Below are 22,630 nucleotides of genomic sequence, written 5' to 3' on the forward strand. Positions count from 1 at the left end.
GCCCTCCCGGACATTAAGCGGTATTACTGGGCCTCCCAGCTAGCTGCAATTAATCACGGCCTTTATGGGCCCGCCCTGAACCCGGCATTTGAAATGGACAAGATGCTCCTGCCCGGTGGCGACTACAATCGAGCGCTCTACTCTGGCGCGCCGGATCCCCGCTTGACGGGGCCCACGCGTGTCATGGTGCGGGTGTGGCACGCGGCCAATGCAGCTATGGGGTGGAAGGACCGTTTGACCCGGGCGTCGCCGTTGTATGCGCCTCAGCGGTTGGGCTCCCTGTGGACCTCGAAGGGCTTCGAGAAGTGGGACACGATTGGCATCAGTAAAGTGGGGGACCTCTGGACGAGAGGGGGATTTAAAACATTCGAGACGCTGCAGACGGAGTTTCAGCTGCAGGGCAGTGAATACTTTCGGTACTTGCAGGTCCGTCACGCGCTGGGCTCCGTCTTCCCAGACGTCGCCTCCATCCCGGAGTCTTCCCCCCTGGAGGATAGAGTGCTGGATGGCCACGTTCCGGATAGCACGATCTCCCTCATTTACAAAAAATTGATTAATGACCGCTCGGGCCTGCTGACCGGCCTCCGTGAGGCTTGGGTTGCCGACGGGCTGGAGTTGGACGACGAAGACTGGATTTCCGCGGTGGCCTCTCCGAATGAGGTGGCCATACCGGCTCGCCTTCGCTTCGTCCAGCTTAAGATACTCCACCGGGTTTACATGACGGGGCCAAGGCTTCTGCGTATGGGTTATGCTGAGGATGGGTTGTGTAAGCGTGGGTGTGGTGCTTTGGCGACTTTTTTGCATATTTTGTGGGAATGCCCGAAGGTGGAGCGATTCTGGCGTGGTGTGCATGAGGTCCTGCGTCTGGTTACGCATGTCGCGCTGTTGCCTGAAGCGAGGAGATGCTTGCTGAATGTGTGGGAACCAACTGATTACTCGGTTCCGCAGACGCGATGGGTGACTCTGGGATATATGATAGCTAAGCGTGACATCGCTCAACTGTGGGGATCCCAGCGGCCCCCGGCGGTGTCGGCCTGGAAAGAACATATGGATTGGTGCATGTTCCGAGAAAAGGTGGTGTATGTGGCGAGGGGCAAGCCTGGGGCGTGGGTGAAAATATGGGGCCCCTGGAACGCCTACCGCGGGGTATCTGCGAGCCACCACTGCTGCCTGCTGCCTCACCGGCTCCGTCCCCCTAGTTGACCCCCTCCCCCAGCCCCGGGCACAGAGTTCCCCCAGTCCTGGACTTGTTTCCCTTCCCCCTCTTTAGATTCCTGTGGATGGTCGGGGTCCCTCATTTGAGGAACACGTGCGGTTACTTTCGATTGCGGGTTGCCTTGCGGGTGTGGTTTTTCTCTGTTGTTGTGTTTGTATAAAATGAAACCGTATTGTGGGCTTAGAGTCATGGGGCCCACGTCTTTGATGCCTCCTGATTTACTTCTCTGCAACGCCAAGTGCCCTTTTGTAAGTTTGTCAGGTGCTCCTGTCACTCTAGCGGCCGGCCGGAAGGTTGTAGGCCCATACTTGTATATACTTGAGATTGCAATAAACGGTTTCAAAAAAAAAAAAAAAAAAAAAAAAAAAAGACTTTTAGGGTAAACTGTCTTGTTTTAAAAGAAGTGCTCTACTTTAATTATCCAGGCTTGCATTTTTAATAGAATTGTTTGTTGTCTATTCAAATAGAGAGAAAGTATTCTTGTTTGCTGTAAAAAGTGTGTTGTTATGTTCCTATTTATAATACCTTGGTACTACAGTAAGCTATATCTTTAAAGGCTCCTGTGTAAATACGTTGGCTGCTAACATATGATAGAGAATGGTGGATGTTTTGTAAATTTCAAAAGTTCAATATATCTGGAAAATAACCTGATGTAAATCCTTAGATCCTTTACATCAAACCTCAAATGCACTGGTTCCCATGCAGTTGGACATATGTCCAAATATTTTGTTGTTACGTAAAGGCAGTGTCTGCTATGGTATAAATCATGTTTGGAGCCTTATGCCTGCTTAACGCAAGAGTTTTGGCTGGATTTGATGACCTTGGACAAGGGTTTGCAATCTACATGGGACACGCATCTAAAATTGAACTATAGCATACAAGTTAGAGATAGAGAATCCTCAGCACTTCCTGGTACACGCAAAATCTACCATAAAAGAGAAATGTGGTATTTGGCGAATGGAAAATACATCATAAAGAGAAATGTGGTACTTGATGTACACAACAGTATGACTATTCATCTCTGCATAAATTTATGGCAGCCAGTGTACGATATTAAGAATCAATCTTCTGGAGATTAATATTTAAACTTAACACTCCTTATAAACATTCGCTTTTATGTTTACTCGCTGTGCAGTTCAGACAATGCAAATTAGCTTATTTTTGTCTTTTATCATCAAATGACGTGAATATTTTTAATTAGATGGCAATAAATGTTAAATATGTTTGGAGCTGTTAAGATGGAGGTTTTACCATGAGCAAAAATGGTAAATGAGGTCAATGTGCAATGTCCAATAGCTTCACTTAAATGTGAGGAAAAAAAGCTTAATCTTTATGCTTTTAAAGGTAGATCTCAATTAATGGGGATCACGATACCACCTCCCTTTACAGGCGAGCTTTAACCCATCATTACTAAAGTAAAAAATCAAGAGTTATTAGTTTTGAGCATCGAATTCTTTATAAAAGCCCCACAAATGTGTTTTATGATTAGGGTCTAAATATTAGAAGATCAAATCAAGAATGAGAATAGATGTAGAATATGTGCTGTGTTAGCACTCATTGGAAATACTTCTGTCCTCCAAAATGATCATATTGTGTGGGTCATGTGCAGGCCCAGACTTCCCGTTTGTTCCCCCGCATTTCCCAGGTAGGATCGATTCGTTGAAGGTCAGTTTTTAGGACACAGGGCCTCTGTTGACGCCTCTCACTTTCTACAGTTTACCTAGGTAATTACAGCAGACGAGAGGGGTGGAGAGGGGCTTCATGTGTGAGAGAGAGAAAAAAAAAGAGTAGAAAGAGATGACAAGGTGAGGGGGAAGGAGGCTGGACATTTTTGCTAGGGCTGCTTTTGGAATCTTGTGCGACCCAGGTTGAGTGGTGAACAATCAGACCATTTTTATTTTATTCAGAGTCCTGATGTCCTCCAAGTATCCAGAGGGTGTAACAGGAAGAGTTGAGTTTAATGAAGATGGAGACAGGAAGTATGCTAATTATAGTATCATGAACTTGCAAAATCGCAAGCTGGTCCAGATCGGCATCTACAATGGCAGCAATGTAAGTAACCATTGCTTTTTCATATATTTTGAACCTGTGTGCTTGTTAAAAAACCTATGATGAGGTTGTAGCCATAATGAAATGTTAAATGCACTATTTCATTCGCTATATTAACCAATTAGCCAGTAATTAGACATTCAACGATTGGAATTGTATGAAGTTTATAGCTGACAGACTTTTGTGTAAACTTCATAAATCCCATGGCCTGAGTCAGTAAGCATGTTTGTGGCTGGTGTTAAAATTAAAATGGGAATTAAGGGATTAAAAAGTGTTGTTTGAATTGTGAAGAGAGACTGGGCCATCAGTCTTACTTGTCGTGCACACAATATAGAAAGACACCGATTAAAGCTACACAGGAAGAAAAACCTTTGCCTTGGGTTTAACTAAATACTAGAAAGATAGAGAGTGGTGAATAGCTGAGCAGCTTATTTTAGACATCATTTACCACCAATCTGGAATACTGCATGCCGGTTAATGAAGCATTGATGTCTGGGGGTCCTTTCCTCGGGCTATGTACCTTTCCCACTCCATCAACTATATCAAAGGTTTCCAAAAAAGGTTTGCTGACATGGACCTCCCAGCTCTGGAGAAAGCTTTGGCATGCATGCCTCCCTGGCCTTCCCCACTATATAAGCCATTTTATGGCCAAACCTGTGGCTAGACTACTCACTTGGTAATGCCAGAGCTGCTCTACCCCTTTGAAAATACTGCAACTCTGCTCTCCCCAGTCTTATACACTACTACCGTCTGTCAGTTCACGTCTTTCTTCTCACTATCCCAAAGTAAATCATCTTCATTAACATCACCTCCATCTTTTATGTGTTGAGGGCTGGTTCTCTCAAGCTGCACTGCCACAGAGACTGGTTTATTGAAGCTCTTGTCCTTTGTGCAGAGAACGAGGGCTAATAAGAGGATGCCCTGTCTTGCTAAACAACTGTCCCACAGTGAAAGAGCTTTCAAACCCTTGATGTGTGTTGGGGTACTAAGACCTGGCCTCCACAGTTACTGACCTTTGTGGAGCTGGATTCCGACAAGAGCTTATTGTTTAAGCTTCTTGTCTGTGCACCTGTGGACTCAAATGTGTCTTCACATCAGGGCATTTATCTGGATGGGAAGTAGAAGGGGATCCTCTAGTAGTATGCCGATATTGATCCACTTGGTTGCTGTAGGATGCATGTGCACCTCAGGAACCACAAGTGAAATGAGCCAAGCTGAACATCTGGGTAAACCATGCTTTGCCTAATATGTTTTTTTCTGCAACCCTAATCCCAACCACGTCTCACGGTCACTTCCACAAATGCTGCTTACCAGATGCATCTGTGCTGCAGCACTAGCTCATACTTGGTCCCAGCACTCTAATGTCTCATCAGTACACTTTTCCATCCCTTACACCAATTCTTCATTACCGATTATCATTAAGTCCAGGTCTTCCTGACACTTCATCATTGTCAGTACGACTGTCCTGTACCAATTCATGTCGGAGAGCACATCCTCTCGTAATGTATACAATGAGTTGACATTACCATGTATATAAGCTTGCATTTATAGTTACATGGGGGAGATGTCCATTGTGGAAGAGAAAATTGACTCCCTCCACACAAGGACTTCCTCGGTCTTGATTATACAGGGCATCTGTGTCCCAAATATTGTGCCTGCACCCAGAGTGCCCTGCTCTCACACCCGCCCATGTTCTATTTTTCCAATCAATCATAGAGGTCCAAGGACATCATAGCCCTTCTTTTATGTGGTTTTGACCATTTTTGCTTTTTATGCCTGTACTCAGTTTAATTTTTTCCTGGTGTTTTAGTTTCATTTTGGACTGTTTCTTTCAAAAATAGCAACATATATGAGTGGAAAGTAAGCAAGGATGATGGCCATTTCAGGGGTCTTTTTTCATTTATCTGACCATCAGGATGTTGACAATCACAAGCATTGTTAAACAATGAAATGTAAAATTCTTCTGGAGAGAGTGAAGAGATTATGTTTTTTGCCCAATACAAAACCAAAGGAAATGATGGACAGAGTGTTGAACATTGCAAGCACTCACCCCCAGTCAACTGATCTGGGTTTAATCCATCACCGTTCTTTAGCCCACTCTGCCACCCCAGTTCAGACATGGCCATATGCAAATCAGTCTGACCCTGTGCCTCATGGGAACAGTCCAGCCCGAACTGCCAAGCCATGTCTTCCCTGGACTGGAACCAAGCTTCCTAGGACCAGTTTTGCCCAATACAAACATCATCTGCCAGCCATGAACAGTCTGTAGTTCTACCAGAGAAGATTGTAAGTAAGCCTGAAGACTATCCTGCTAAGAGAACCATGCTTGCATCTTGCTACCCTTCATTTTTTACTAGGACCCCATATGCTCTGCGTCCATTCCCTTTTCAAGGCAGAGGCACTTTGTTACACCACCACATCTTTGATCTTACGATCTACTAGGAGAGTGTTATTTTGCTGAGCAGGTCTATCACACGGAGGGATTCTACCTTAAAGTCAAGGTACTCCTGCCCAAGGCAGTCAGCATTGTGGCATTCTTAGGGTTGAATCAGTGGTGTATGGAGATGACCCTAGTAAACTCATCCCACCCCTAGCCAATGTTGTCAGAACTGATGGCCTCAACATCATTTTCTACACAGTTGACAACAAGCTCATCCCTCCCCCTCTAGGACCAACATCCACAACTGCATGACGAGTGTCTCTGATTGGATGAAGACCAACTGCCTAAAGCCCAACACGGACAAGACGGAAGTGCTGATTTCTGGGAACAACACCTCCCTGTGGAATGACACCTGGTGGCCCTCCAAACCCGGACTTACATCCACATCGACAAAACCACACCTGCAACCTTGGCATCATCCTGGACAGCAAAATCACAATGAAATGTCAGATCAATGCAGTCTCCTCCACTTGCTTGCACACCCTCCGCATGCCCCAGAAAAATCTTCTGATGGCACCCGTCAGCACCAAGAAAACCGTCACTCTATCTCTAGTCACCAACCGGCTGGACTACAGCAATGCGCTCTATGCAGTAATCACCACCCAACTCCCGAAGAGACTCCTGACAAATTCAGCTGCCAGACTCATCTGTGACCTCCTCAAATGGGCTCACATCAACCCCCACCTCAGGAATCTCCACTGGCTACCGATCCAGAAAAGTTGCCAATTCAAGATGCTGATACACATCTACAAGGCTCTCCACGACCAAGGACATCAACCACCACCTGAACTTCCACCAACCCTCCAGACACCTGCGCTCTACCTTGCTCACCCTCTCACACACTCCCCGCATCCGCCGAACCTACAGTGGAGGACAAGATTAGATTTATTTTATTGTTTAGTTCATTAAAACCTTAACAAATTTCGCATAGATTCAAAAATACAATAAAATATCTTCATGGTTCCACAACAGGATTTCATCGTTTTACGCTGTACACCCACACTAGACAATCCTTCTCCTCCCTCGCCACCAAGTCCTGTAACGACCTTCCCCTTCACCTGCAAACATCATCCTCTCTCCCGAAATTCAGAAAAGGACACAAGACCTTGCTTTTTTACTGATCACTGCAACACAAATAAATGATGGACAAAATGCTGAAAAAATCATTCATTCACCCCGTCAAGAGATCTGGGTTAAATTCATTGTTCTTTTGCTCACCATGTCACCCAGTTTAGGCCCAGCCATAGGCGAAGTCGTCTTGACCCTGCTCCTCATGGTAACAGTCTGAACTGCCTAGCCAGGTCCTCCCTGAACCAGGAACAAGCATCCTAGGACCTGTTTTGGGGTATTACCCCTCATTAGCCAGGCTAGCTTGAATCCAGTGGCACAGTGAGCAAGGGACCCACGTCTGGACATACCCATCACACTTAGGGCGAAAAGTGCTATGCAAACAAATGATGGACCAAATGCTGAATAAATCATACATTCATCACAATCTGAATGGGTAGATATGTTCCACTATCAGCTCCTGTTGTTACTTAAGTTCCGACAAACAATATGCCTCAGATGTAGTTTATTCTGTTATACCTGTAACCAGGAAAGCAGCAAATGTTATAATACACTGATTTCCTGTATGTAGGTTACTAAGTCTGTGTCATTTGAGAGGCTGCAACTGTCATTGGCTCAATAGAATAATGCAAGGGACATTAGACACAGTTTTTATAGACATTCTTGCCACCAGATTCCACTATATCATATATAAGAGACCAGAAGGAACATATAAGTCTTCTGTAGAAGACCTAATCATATCCTTGTGGATTCTGTGATTGTCTTATTATATACAGCCTTGTTTTCAGGACCGCCAGAAAAAGAAAGAAAAAGAATGGCACACCTGGGCAAGAAAGACTACATCACTTACAGGTTGGGCCTTAGAGTGGCCATATCCAGTCTTGTGGGCGGATGTGATAAATCCCTCTGGGATAAAAAGGGAGGCTTCTCACTGCTTCCTCCAATTGAATTGAAACAAGAAGCACTAAGAATTATTGCTAAGTGGCAAGTGCCTTCCGACCATATTATTCGAGTGTCAGCTGGTCTAGCAGAATTGGCAGCAAGGGATGAAGTGCACTGAATGCTCTTCAACACCAATCACAGTTAAGACTCACAGGTCTGAGAACGGAGGCATAGCAGGAGATTATGGAGTTGCCTTTTTCATATAATACATTATTTAGACTGTAGGTGGAAGAAGAAATTATAAGAATAAGTCAGGGACTGTTAAATCAGTGAGTCTGAAGCATATAAAATACCTCCAACAATAAAAGGCCCTCGTCTTGGTTTTTAAAGCCATTCACAGCACTGCTTCACAATACTCTCTCAACTGGTCACATATAACATTCCTTCACCTTCCCTACATTGTGGCACTTTCCATTTCGTATTTTTACCCTGACCCATGCAGTAAAGGTTGAGACTGTTTGAATTGCTTCCTCCTCTTCTCTAGAATATCCTTTCTCATGAACTCATAGTCACTTCCTTACTGGACTGAAATATAAACTGAAATCCAAACTACTCAGGGGCCGATTCCGATCCTGGAAAAACCGGGTACAAACTGTCGGTCGGAGCGTTTTCTCCGTCCGACTCGTACCCGGGAAAATAACCCTACAAACTTGCAAGTACGATTCGTACGGAAACACCATTTCCGTACGAATCGGAAAAAAGACCGACCGACAGAAAAATACATACAAATGTGATCCGGGACACCGCGGACGTGACGTCCGGACGAAGTTTGACAGCTTTTTACGTACCAGCAAGTACGATTCGTACCGACAGCACTCCGGACGGCAATATTTTTACGACACCCAAAAAGTGCCGGAAAAGCGAAGTACGCCGCGAAGCGTGAGGAAAAGGGGGCCTGGTACGCGCCGAACACCCCCCTAGCTCCCTTGTAAGTATGCGCCGGACCCCCAGCCCCCCCGCGGATGGACGTGCAGTACCCCCACCCCCGTAAGTACGGAGCGTACCCCCAGCCCCCCGTATGTACGGAGCGTACCCCCAGCCCCCCGTATGTACGGAGCGTACCCCCACCCACATATGTACGCGCTGGGGGTCCGCACCGTACATACGGGGGTGGGGGTACGCTCCGTACATACAGGGGGCTGGGGGTACGCTCCGTACATACGGGGGGCTGGGGGTACGGCGCGTACACACGGGGGGGCTGGGGGGGTGTTCGGCGCGTACCAGGCACCTATTTGGACATCTCCATGGTTACTATGGGAGTTCGCTCCGGACAGTCTTTTTAGGTCTCGCGTAGCAGCGCGCATGCGCTGCTCTCCGAGACTTCTAGTAATCAGTATAGCGAGGGGTGAAACTCCGCCTATTGCCGGACAATTTCTCCCTGCTTGCCATTAGTTAACTTTTCCTTTTTTTTGTTAGCGTGCTTACTATTGGTTCTTGATCCGATACGTAACTTCCGTTTAAAAACGGAAGCAGCACCGCCTAACTACAATCTCGTTACACAGATAGTTTTTTAAAAATAAATAGTCCGCATTAAAATGCACGCGCTAACGTAGGTTACATGCATGCGCCAAAAGTATCCCACTAAGAAAAACAGGAGGGATGTGCACACACCGCTCTGGTAAGCTGCCTGCTCTCTCTCTTGGCGCCAGCACCACGTTGCAGTTCCCAGTCTTATTTTATTTTGCGCTCCAGTTCTCCCAGCACATTGTGCGCACACACACATTGTAAGCAGCAGTGCCGGCGCCGCTTCTTTCTCCCGTAATCAAGACTTTTTTATGTGTTTTTTTGGCACGACACGGTTTATTGTGAGCCACCGATCAGGGTTGGTCCCGGGCTCAAGAAGGGCACCCAGTTGCTGTTGCTGGTTATTTCCAGCGCCTCATGAGCGCTTTCACTTTGAAAACGGTGGCCACGCCCCTTTCTTTAAGAATGGCTAGTTCGTCTGCATCTGGTACTGGATCCGCAGGCATGGCTTGATCCGAGTCCTCTTTATTTATTTTTTGTAGCATATTTATATAGCGCGAACTCGACCCGAAGGTATTGGAGCGCTTTACATAGCACCGTATTTACATTACACATTCAGGCACGGGGAGATTAAGTGATTTGCCCAGAATCACAGGATGTGGACGCGACCTCGAGGCTCGAACCCTGGATTCCTGCACCAGAGGTTTCCTGCACCAGAGGAGGCAGCGCAGCCGACAGACCACATCCTCTCCCAACCAGTCTGGACGGGAGTCGGGACACGCTGCAGGAAGGAAAAGTGTTATAATTGCAATGCTCACCTACCTATGAACCCTGCACCGAAAAGTAGCTTCCACCGGCAATGGCGCCCGTGCACTTACTCTGCACATTATTTTTGTTGGTCAATTGTGCGCCACGCTGTGCATTCACTTTAGCAATGTGCTCTGAATTCACTTTAACAATGCGCCTTTGCGCCTAATCAGATCATTTCTTTCCCCTTTGACAAAGGATCAGCGCGCCACGCCCCAGTTCCTTTCTGGCCTCTCGTCACAGCAGGCTGCACTTTAATTAATCTCTCTAGCTTCCCACAACACTTCCCAACCCGCGCTCTGCATTGAAATAAGCGCGTTTACAACTAGGCAGCCCAAGCTGGCCCCAGCATTGAATGAGTTAAGCCAATGCTGTTTGCAATGCAACACATGCGGCAGCCAGGTGAGCAGAGCAGGAGATGTCATCTGGTGAGTTTTATTTACTTTCCATGTGGCATTTATTCCCCTGCGATTGCGCAGTAGGAGTGTGTGTCTGAGAAGTGCGTGGAAGAGAGGAATGGTTCTACTCCACTGCTCTCTGTACAAAACGTTTTTTTGCTGTATGTTACATACTACGTGCCAGTAGGCATTTCTGTCTGAAGATTGCTTGCGGCATATTTATTTATTTTCTTTGTCCAGAAACCGACTCGATACCACCTATCTGTTCTAACATTATTATTTAAATAGAATGGACTGGGTGAGATCGGCAGGGCACAGCGTGCGCCTACTTTAATTTAATAGAAACCATTCTCCTATTGTTACATTTTCAAACATGCATCCCAGAGTGTCAGAAATAGCCAGTGCCTATAGATAAGGCTCGGCGGCGGGGAGAACAGAGAAGCAAAAGTACTCGGTCTCTTCCTTCTTGCCTAGCCAGACAAGGACTGTGTTTATTTCTCCTGCTCTGCCTCTGTCAGCCTCCCCCTCCCCCTCCCTCTTTCTTTATTTCTCTTGTTCCTTCGGTCTCTGTCTTGCTCCTCCTAACATGCTGAAAACCTTGACTGCTAGACACGGTTCTTACCCTCTCTTTCCTCTCCTTTATTTCATTTGTTCCCTTGTGAAATGGATCCAAAAAAACACACTTGCTGAGAATGTCGTCTTTTTTCTGTCATTTTTCATTTTCTCTTCCCTTTGGTTCTCTTCCCCAGATTCCAGGTCCTTGCGTTTCTTCTCTTCCTTTGCACTGTCTTCCCGGCTGGAGGTTTGCTCTCTCCACCGCCCTCAAAAGCTTTCCAACACCCTCTAATCTTCTATAATCTACTTCATGTCTCTTGATAAAGCAGTAGAATGACACTTCTCTTCTCACTGCAAGCCTTGAAGGGGACCAGTCACTGCTCAGGGGCCCAATAATTCACGCCTCCCTGCCTCTGTCTCTCACACTTTCGGATTATTGTTTAACCTGACGGTTCAGCCTTGTAGCTCAAATCACCAGCACCATTCCAACCATCTAGCTTCCTCTAGCGCTGAAAGGCTATCTAGTGCTTTCTCAATTCATCCATCTTTCTCTCACCTCTTCCTGATGAACATTCCTTGGTGAAGTATAGCCTCTCGCTCCCACATTCTCGCATTTGCGAGAGTTTGAGCTATTGGTATTCTAAATGACAATGCCTTTTATTTGTGTTAAAAAACCCTTCAAGCGGTGTGTAAACACCCACTCTGTACTTCTAGTCCTTGCTTACGAGAAGCCATGCTGGCAGCAAAAGAGGCATAGTTGCTGCCAGCCTTGCTTCTCGTAAGCAAGTACTAGGAGTACAAAGTGGGTGTTTACGCACTGCTTGTACGTTGTCAAAACACATAAATAAAAGGCTTTGTGATTTAGAATGCCAATAGCTCAAACTCTAGTAAATGCGAGACCTATTGCATTGCAAATGCTTGTTTCAATACAGTTGTACAATCGGACGGATGGGACGGATCGTACTTGCGCATTCGGACTTCAGTTTTCCCATTTGTACGTAAAAATGTCCGGGGACGTGTCGGAGACTTTTCCCGACCCGAGGACGTGTGGGGGAATTTTCCCAATGCGATTCGTATGGACTTTTTCCCATACGAATCGTACTTGCCAGTTTGTACGGGACTTGTACGATTCGGTCGGAAAAAACTCCAGATACGATTTGTACGGGGAATATTTTTCCAGGATCGGAATCGGCCCCTCAATCTAGAAAGACTATACTTGTAAAAACCTGACCTACCCACCACCACCCTTAGAAGTGTAAATGTGCATATGCTATAGAAAATGTAAGCCTAAATGTGCAAAGTTTTGTATATGTTTCTGTGCTTTCTTGCCATGATTGTGCCTCACTACAGAAATCGTCATCTGTCAGAATTTTCCCTAAGCGCCCTGGATCCAAACTGACAAAGTTCACATGCACCCTACTTCTGTAAGAATGGCTACTAACACCTCAGTAAACACACAGCATGGCGGCGCCGCTGGTATTTGAGCCTGATGTATTGCATCTGTTTTCCCGCAGGTTTTGCTGAATGATAGAAAGATAATTTGGCCTGGAGGGCAAACAGACAAACCACAAGGGTATCAGATGTCAACCAGATTGAAGGTGAGAAATCTAATACAACAATGTTTAAATTATTTGCTTTGGAAAATAATTTTCTTGCTATGTCACTTGATATAGTGCAGGCTCTGTTCACCGTATGAAAACGAGAATTAACAAGCATTTGCAATGCAATAGGTCTCGCATTTACGCAAGTTTGAGCTATTGACATTGCAAATAGCAATGCCTTTTATTTTTGTTTTCGTTTTAAAAACATAATTAAAAGGCATTGTCATTGAAAATGCCAATAGCTTAAACTCGCGTAAATGCGAGACCTATTGCATTGCAAATGCTTGTTTGAAAGGTAACTGGGCTGCTTTTTTTATTTTAAATTTAAATTGAGTTTTTCCTGGACCAGTGTGTACTCCCTTGAAACTATTACAAAAATTCATAAAGGAGAAGGGGACGAAAAGCAACACATCCCCTTTGAGAATCAGTTATCACCCTCACTTGTGAGTTGGTACATTTTCAATAGTTTGTGGCAGCGTCACGGTTGCAAACCATTGATACATTGGACAGCAATTCGGTATTTGGAAGGGACACACACAATATGCCTCTTCCCACTACCAAATCATTATCTAGTCGCAATGACATTTTAAGAGTCGTGAAATCTATAGCAGCTCCTAAATTTGGATTAATCCTTTAAAAAAACTTTTTTTGCTGCCACAAACTCCAATTCGGGGTGTTTGTGATAGTAAAATAGGTTTGTTCATCTGGCCCTGTTTTCCTTGTAACAGGATAGCACCAGCACTTCTTAGCAAATCTGCTATACGTTTTAATGGGCAACTAATGCCATTCTCAAGTGGGCTACATTTAATGGAGCAGTACCAGGAGGTTTCAGCATGGCTTCATTTAATGGACCTTCTTCCCTTACCTGCATTTTTCAACAGGGCCGCTCTTTGTCTAATTGTGTAGAAGCCACACTTCTCAGAAAGGGTATTTTAATGGGACTGTACATGCAGATCTCAGCAAAACTGCATTTCTTGGAATTGTCCATGCACTTCCTAGCAAGACTAGATTTCATGAGACTGTACATGCACTTTTCAGCAAGGCTGCATTTCATGAGACTGTACATGCACTTCTCTGCAAGGCAACATATCATGGGACTGTACATGCACTTTTCAGCAAGGCTGCATTTCCTGAGACTGTACATGCACTTCTCTGCAAGGCTACATTTCATGAGACTGTCTATGCACTTCTCTGCAAGACTACATTTCATGGAACTGTACATGCACTTCCTAGCAAGACTAGATTTCATGAAACTGTACATGCACTTTTCAGCAAGGCTACATTTCATGGGAGTGTACATGCACGGATCAGCAAATTTGCATTTCATGGGACTGTACATGCACTTCTCCGCAAGACTGTTGTAATGGCACAGCACCTGCACTACTCAGCAGGGCCAGTATATGTCTAATGGGCTAGTACTCACACTTCCCACAAGGCTACATTTAATCCAGCAGTACTCAGACCTTTCACCAGGGCTTCGTCTAACGGACCACCCCTGCATTTCTTAGCGGATCCTTATAATGGGACAGTATTGCACTGTCATGAGGGTCTGAAACATGTCTATCGGGATAGTACGGGCACTTCCCAGCAGTGCTATGCATTTATGAATGTATTGGTATTTATATAGTGCAAACCTCAAGAGGGAACAACGGAGCTCTCTACATTATAATGGAACAAGAAGGAATCTTTAAGTGTATTATTTTGTGCATGTATATTAGAATATTATCTCAAGACATTTATTTAAAGGCATAGCGCCCAGATCTATGTAATGGGACAGCATTTGCAGTTCTCATCGGGGCTGCTTTATGTCTAATGAGAAAGTGCTGCACTTGGCACCTGGGCATCACTTAGTAGGACAGTATAGGTATCTCTTGGCAGGCCTGCTGCATTTAAAGGAGCAGTGCCTGCACGTCTCAAGAGAGTTACATGTTCAATGATACAGTCCCGTCTCAGCAAGGTTGGTATACGTTAAAGGTGCAACCCTCTCAGCTGGGCTGGTATGTGAACCGCGCTCCCCAGCGGGGTTGCTGCTCGTTGTATAGGATAGGATAGGTTAGTACAAGCATGTCTCAACAGGACCGCTGTGACTTGAATTGGATACAGACCGGGCCTGCATGCGTCTAATAAGTAATAAAGTCACAGACCACGCTGGTGGGGCATACATAGGATAGACCTTGGCTTCCCAGATGGGCAACCTTCTTCGTGGGGACTAGATGCGGCAGTCATTATCGGAACACCAGCACTTCTCAGCGGCCTGTCACACTTTCATTAAGAGTTTACTGACACTACTGCCCCAGGCTGAATTCAAGAGTGGGGGAGCAGCGTGGCGAGCCCCCAGATTTTATTTTCCATTTTGAGCACCACCAAACCGAATTATCAAGCTCGTCTTTGAAGGATTCCTGTGTTCAGGACGTTGATGTCATCGGCACAGCAATAATTTTCGGGCAGGAACAACAAACGTGAGGTTTAAAATGCTGTTCATTCTTGGGCCGTCTAGCAGACAGTGGAAATCACGCCGCATTGTAGCGCGTGTTGAGATGACACAGGCACGCCCCCGCCCGCCCCTCCAGCGTCCATTATTATGCTGCATAGTGCACAGAGCACGCTATTGTTAATTGTTAACTCAAGTACTGCCACAGAGTTGCAGAAGTCAGTCATTACTCAGAAAATCCAGCAAAACAAACAATTTTTGGCGCTCCACAAACTAACAAGCATTTGCAATGCAATAGGACTCGCATTTACGCGAGACCTATTGCATATTGCATCACGGACAATGGGAGGGAGGGTGGGGGGAGGGCACGGACAACGGGAGTGCGGGCGAAGGGGGCAGAAAGGAGTGCTCACAGTCCACGTACCCTGTAACACTCGAAGGAAAGGGGCCAGTAGCCATGGGAGGTGACAAATGACGACATGGCCGTCATGAGGAGGGACTAATAAGCCTCAAAATCAATCAGAAGGCAGCATTTATGAAGGACAAATACACAAGCCAATGAAAAAGATGGGCAGAGAGTGGGCGGAGCTTCCACGGAGCATCCACTCCATACTGAATGCTGCATGCCTCGCAAAGAATGTATGATGTGGACGAAAAAAAAATGATATTGAATGGCATTTGTTTATTCATTTGTTTAATTTGAGGGCGGGGTTGTTTTGCTCTGATAATTCTCAGAAACTGTTTCTAGGAGCTAGAAGGTGTAAAATGAAGGCAATTGTCAGGAGCGCCTGGAAATAGGGGCTGGAGTGGGGGAGTGGGGAACTGGAAGCAGGCGTGGCCACAGCTTCTGGTGTGTTTAGACCAGGGGACAGGAATACATGAGTTTACAGGCCTCTCATGATTCTCTAGAAATGTATTTCAAATCTTATGCAGATGGAAATAAATGCTCCAAAGGATTGACTCACAACTTATTGGGATGCTAAGCAGTTTCAGGAATGCCGTACATAAGCAGCTATTCAGCTGATATTTTCTCCTGGCACACATCATGCAAAGCCCTGTGGCATGCACAATGCTTTGAAGTGTGTTCTCTATTTATTTGCAAACAAGGCACAGCCTTCAGGGCAGGGGTTGAGAGGAGCACAGCATCACGAATAGAGAATAAGTCTTGGAATATGCTTATGGGTCTTTTGCTTGCCAGTCATTTTTGGTATCACAATAGAACAATTTTAATGTGGCCACTGTAATGATGAAGGCACAGTGGACGCCGTGAGGCTTGGAAAGATTGGGAAGTATTGACTGAAGTAGGTGCAGATAGTGGGAGGTGCTCTTAAAGTCACTGTTGAATTGGAGACAATGGTCTGATTAGAGGTAACAATAAATCCAGGCCTCCTGCATTCTTTATTAAATGTGGACGGGGATCATGGTGGCCAGCCTGTTGATGGGTTGATGGGGAGTTCTGCTGCCCCATTAACACTATCTCTGTCTTTGGGAATTGTATTCATTGTTTATTTTGGTGCATCCAGTCCTGAATATTGGCCAGGCAGGGTCAGTTTGCTATCTCTCACTTACTGGAGAATTTCAGATGAGTGTTTTTATATTAAATTTGGAATTAGATGTAGGAATCAATGATCTGACACATTGATTTATATTTTGAAGAGGCTCCAGGTAAGCACGTATCCAGGTGGCTTTCCAAAAGTGATGGAAGCGTTTTTTGAAAAACAAATTTGATGCATAGTCAGTATTTTTGTGAATTTCATGAACCATTTAAAGGATATGCCTACAATTCTGGAGAGTGTGTACAAGCCAAGAAAGAAATCCTTGTGCTAATGGTGTTTAAGGTCACCAACAGTTTTAGTATTATATCATTCATAGAATTCGAGTTGGCAGCCATGTCAAAGTGACCAGTACAAGGATTTTACAAAACTTAATGGTTAAACTGATGCCAACAGGGTAGGATAATGAAAGTAACTGGAAATGAAAGATTGGGTTAAAGAATAAATATCAAGTTGCGGCTGTGACTACCTGAGTGTAGTGTCCTGGAGTCTAGCAGAGAAAGCGGAGTATGCCATGATGGAGAGGATTGCTTGAGCACCCATAGTAGCTGGGTCTCCCAGCAGAATATTAAGTCACTTAAAAAGATAATTATAGTGATAAATGTACACGTTCTGGCAGTTGTGTTGGGAAGGTAGAGTGCTCTTTCTTAGGAGGGTGGTTAATACCTGTCCAGATCAGAGGTATTCTAGGCGCTGACACAAGTCCACTCTGCTTTTTTAGGATAAGGAGTTGAAGAAAAGAGAAAAGGCAATCACCTTCTACTTATTTGCAGTTTCTACACACCATATTATAATTATCTCGATGCCAGGGCACTGCTTATCAGGGTTAGGGGTTATTAATCTCGCTCAATAAAATCCAACTCCCCGGGGTTCAAAATGTATTGGGTGTGATAAATTGCACCTATTCCATTTTTTGAGTACTAACATGCACATTTAGTGCTTACTGCTACAAGATCCACAGGTCACCGTAAGTACCATGCACTTTGACCCTGAGAAATTCTAGCAGGTTTGCCTTACCAACATGTAATAGTAATTACTGTGTGTAATAATTAGTGCATGTGATACATTCTGAACAACTCAAAATTCAGATACATGTACAAACAACGGTTTGAGCAGGGGGTGTAAAACTCCACCAATTCATAATCAGGGTCCTGTTCTGATAAGGCACTGCACGTTCATCATTGATCCACATCTCTGTGACTGCCATATGGTCCTTTCAGTTGTTGATTGTGGGAAGGTCCTATGGAACCTGCTCACCATACCTACTTCCTTGTACTGAGGATTCAACCTTATCCTAGCATCTTAATTGTTGTTTACACATCCTTTATAATAATGTATATTGTTATGCTGTGAGCTCAGTGACAGTTGCTTCGGACCGGGACCCTTACAGCAGCTTCTTGTTCTCTTTATCCATATAAAGCTGAGGCTCCAATGCAGGATAACTGCCATCTTCATTTCACTACATGTTTTATGGGATTCCAGACCACGTGTGAAAAGCTTATGAATAGGTCGTGCAGCGATCCCAATATTAGTGTTCCAGTTGAAAATGTTGAAGTACAACATGTGTTTAATTCAGGTGCTAGAATCACTATTATCTGAAACTTTTGCAAGAAAAAGGTTTATAACCCCTTGATGTGGTTATAGCTGCTTTTGAGGGAAGTCAGACAGAGCTGCTGGATTATTTTTGAGTAAAGACTGGTTTTACATAAAGTGGGCAAGCCAACTAATTAGCAGGTAGAGCTGAGCCAGAGCCGAGCTAAGGGTCTGCTCTAGGGGCCCATACAGAAACAAAGCCCTGAAATAGTTTACATCTAAAATATGCAAGAAACATTATGGGAAGTCTTTTAAAATTAAAAAAGTGTCTTTCTTTAATATGCAGAAACGTTTTACCTTAATACATCGAACTATTTATGTACAGTACACATCCTGAAATGGCGTATTGGAGGATGTGGCCTAATGGCTAGAGTGGTCACCCTCAAAGCTGGGGAACCAGTTTAGTATCTTGGACGAAACACTCAACATCCTGTGATCCTGGGCAAATCACTTAATCTCCCCATACCTAACAAAATGAATGTGTCCATCTGTAATGCAACTGGTGCTCATGTAATGCACCCTGATGCCTACGGGTTGAGTTCGTGCTCTATACAACGTCCCCCAAAAAATCTGTGATAATGAAGAAAAAGAGAACGCTGTATACTAAAATGTTTGCCTAGGATTACAAGATTTGGTCAAGCAAGGAAGTCAGGATTGGTCCCAGGTTTTCAGATTTCACATTGTGCAAATTAACCCACTAGATGGGTACCCTTTTCTCTCCTTTTTAACACCGAAGGCTTATGCTTTGTTTTAAATTTTTGAGCTTGATGATAAAGCGTTGGTGGCAGACAGAAGTCACATTAAAGCCTGGTTCAAACTTTAAGTGGCTCGCCCACCTCTAAATAAAATAAAAGGAAACGTGTATATTGCGCACAAAGGACTAAATGTGTTGGGTTGTTTGCCACCAAGCTGGTTTTGGTATGGCTGTCAAACCAGGTGAAAAATATCCTGCCTCATTGGCACACCTCAAGCCTGTTCATGCAGACATTCAAACATATATTTGAGAAAAATTGCAAAAAAATCAAGGATTTTAAGGATACCTTTACACTGAAAGAGGGTGCACCCTCATAAAACATAGACTACGCAATGTTCCACATAGAGTGAGAGGAGATCTGTCCAATATTCTTTGGAATATGGAGGAAGACTGCGTCATCAATTCGCTTGATGTCACTTTATGACTTTCCTCAGCAGTTTTAGTTAAAACAACAGGTAATTTATACCTAAGCATTGATTTAAGCTGTTTTAATAATTCTATCTGGGTGGAAAGGGTTCCTCCACCTTGCATTAATACTGCTGTTGTTTGATCCAAGTGATTTACCAAGCTAGATCTCAGACCTGTGTTTGTGACACCTGATTGTATCTTTCAGTTCTGTCGTATGCCATTCGGACTGGCTTCAGTGGCAGCCGCATTCAAGAAAATCAGGACAAGATTGGTGAAAGGTTTATCTATAGTAGTTGTATTTCAAGAGGATATCCTAGTGTTTACAGAAACCAAAATGGAATATGATCTCATGGTAGACAAAGTTCTCACGATTCTAGAAGAACAAGGTGTTGTTTTGAGGAGTGATAAATGGATTTTTCATGTAAACGAGGTAAAGTACCACGGACATTTACTATCAAGTGAGGGAGTAGAACTAATCCGTGGATTGGTAGATCATATGTTGAAGGCCATAGAGCATTTGTAATTGTAGATGCCAGTGCATATACAATAGGAGTGATTCTTTCTGAAACACAAGGTTCAAAAGAAGGAAAAAAGGGCTTTGCATCTGGGAGATTGAAAGACGTGGAAACACTTTACTTGTTTATCGAAAAATAAATGTTGGCCTGAATTTGGGGCATTGAGAAATTTAAATCATATGCATAGGAAAGTGATTTTTATTTCAGAACAGATCATCGACCATTAGTGGATATTTTATCTGCTGAGAACATTTAATAAAAGCTACTGCTAGAACTAGCAAGACTATCCACTAAATTGCTTAAAGTCAATTTCAAGGTTGAATATATTGAGGTTGGAAAGAATATAAAGGCTGATTTTTTTTGTTCCAGTTACCTGTTGATTAAAGTGTACTGAAATAACTTACAGAGTGTGACATTGAGGAGTGTATTATTGCTAAAGCCGAAAATAGTGTAATTTGCCATGATTTGAAAGAGTGGAGTGAAAACTGAAAGAGGATGTCTCATGTGACATGATAAAGTTTTGTTCTGGCGTATAGCCCAAAGAAAAATCATTAGTGGTAAATTTACAAACATATTCATAAACTTTGTGATGAGTTGTCATTAAAAGAGGATTGCTAGCGATAAATTGATTCCACCTGTGTCTTTAAGAGAAAATAATTCTGGAGACAGACGATTTTGGACACTTCGGGATGAACACCACTAAAAGGTGAATTCAGAGCAATTTTTTGTGGCCTGTAAACCAAGATGACTGATGCAGGGCTCTGACCCTCTGAGCCATGCTGCGTTTAATCCTACAGAATCCTTCCAGTGGCTGATCCCTTGGGCTGCTCCAAAGATTGTTCTGCTCTCTGAAGCAGATTGAGCAAGGGTGAAAACTGGAGGTGGTGGAGACATTAGTCCCCCGGCACTCAGCATGAACGGGCCACTAGAGTGTTATGCTGATGCATAAAGGCCGCGGCTGATACAGACCAGGAAACCCAGCAGCCTTCTTCTGGTAAGGACAGTCACTTGGTTACCAGAGGCCTGGTCTGGCTCTGAGCATCGGTCTTGCGTCTGACCCTGCACAGGGACTGAAGGAGACCAGAAGCATGGCAAGCACTATCTGATGAGCCTACAAGGACCCACTGCATCAGGTGAATTTGTGGGGAGTCGAGAGAGTGAGTGCTGGGCTGTGGGGGCCCTTTACAAAAATAGGCCCCAAGCCTCAATAATATAAATATGTGGCCAGCAATTTGCCCAAGCTCTGCCTGGATCAAATGTACTCCGAATAAAGACCTGGGCCAGGAGGTTGTGGGGGGCACAACCACGCCTTGATTAATGCATTCGTTGTGCCTGATTGCGTCCCTCACCCACTCCAGTGAAAATTGGAGATTTCAGTAGGAGGCACAGATAAGGAGCGCCCTTTCGAGAAGTAACACTTTGCCAAAACATCAGACCCGTAAATTAAGCCCTATACCTTATACCCCTATGGTTTGCACAGAGAGATTAAGGTGAGATTATGGGATTTATGATATACTATAGCACTTTGCAGGGCCTAGGCAGCATGGTTGCCCTAGGGTACCAGAGGGTACAAGGCACTCTCAGAAATTGTGCCGTGGGTTGGGGTCCCTCCATCCAGGTTGCGATTGAAGAGTTGCCCAGCAATGGGAGCTGAAAGAGAGGGGAAGGCAAACTTTAAGAGCCCCCCGTTCTGAGCTGGGTCGATGTGCAGGGTTGTGGCGAGACCTCCAGAAGAACAGAATGGGCAAAATAGGGGCCAGAGTAATACAACACATGAAAGAATTTATAAATTCATTAGTTCTTCAATGAGCCCGAAGTGCCAAGTGATCGAGGGGGTGACGGAGGCACAAGATGATCCTGCAGAGGCAGCCACCCCAGCATTTTATCCTTCAGGCTATCAGAGATATTAAAAGAGCACTATATGACACAATTGGTGGAGTCAGGCTGGAAGTATCATTGCTTCATCAGGATCTCCAGAACCTGGCTGAATGCACCACAGAGGCGAAGTCCTGCACCATCTGTAGTGGAAGGGAAGTTAAAAACTCTAAAGAAAGAAGTGAAATGCTTGAGAGAGTCGACGGGACCATTGGAAAGATGAACAGAAGCTATGGAAGAGCAATCTAAAAGGAATAGAGTTTTACTGATCTGTGTTCCAGAGAGAACGAAAGAAGTAAACCCGAACAGTTCCATATTGCCTGGTTTGAATCATACCTCCTTGAGGTAGACATTTCCTCAAGTTTCATGCTGGAAAGAGCCAATTGAACGATGGGCCCCAGCCCCCGACCCCAGGTAACTCCATTCACCCTATAGTCATGATGATCCTGAATTATGTTTACAGAGACACTATACTACTTATGGCAATACAAAACCAGGACTTAGATTGCTGATCAGCCAAAGTCCTTCTCTTCCTGGACAACACTGGTCAGCAGCAAAGCAAGTCTGTTGTTCAAGTGAAACTGAAACTGAGAGCACACATAATCTGCTGTACCTGGTAAAAGGCGATGTTCAGGGGGAAACTCAATTTCTGTGAGATGCCAGAAAGTGCATTTGGAGTGGGTGAAAGAAAGGAAATCCAACCTATATATATGATCGCCCTCAGCCAAGAGGACCTGAAAAGAGGAAGTAGACGTAGCACAAACCTGAAGCAGAAGACTGCTGAAATGAATGATGTCACTCCTCCTCAGACATCAGTGATGACGATAGTCCAAGTATGTAGACTGCTTAGCAAGTGAACTGAACTGGTACCTAGAAATTGCATCAGATGTTTGAGATGGGAGTTGGTTAATGGGATCCTAAAGGGATTTTCTCTGCCTACGGTTTCAAGTAGGGGTCAGTC

The 22,630-nt window shown here is 44.6% G+C and overlaps 1 protein-coding gene across 8 annotated transcripts in view; it reads left to right on the forward strand.

Moving 5' to 3' along the window:
• The window catches only part of GRIN1 (glutamate ionotropic receptor NMDA type subunit 1), a 697,943-nt gene that overhangs the window by 370,765 nt on the left and 304,548 nt on the right, over nucleotides 1-22,630 (forward strand). For all 8 annotated transcript variants that reach the window (XR_014962874.1, XM_085610061.1, XM_085610053.1 and 5 more), the window contains 2 exons: nucleotides 3,124-3,268; nucleotides 12,454-12,537. Coding sequence is in view for 7 of the 8 variants with exons in the window: in XM_085610061.1 (XP_085466187.1) it covers nucleotides 3,124-3,268; nucleotides 12,454-12,537 (229 nt within the window). In the remaining variant the exon portion in view is untranslated. The remainder of the gene's footprint in view (nucleotides 1-3,123; nucleotides 3,269-12,453; nucleotides 12,538-22,630) is intronic.

Source organism: Triturus cristatus, chromosome 1_2, assembly GCF_964204655.1.
Source record: "Triturus cristatus chromosome 1_2, aTriCri1.1, whole genome shotgun sequence".
Classification (NCBI taxonomy): Eukaryota; Metazoa; Chordata; class Amphibia; order Caudata; family Salamandridae; genus Triturus; species Triturus cristatus.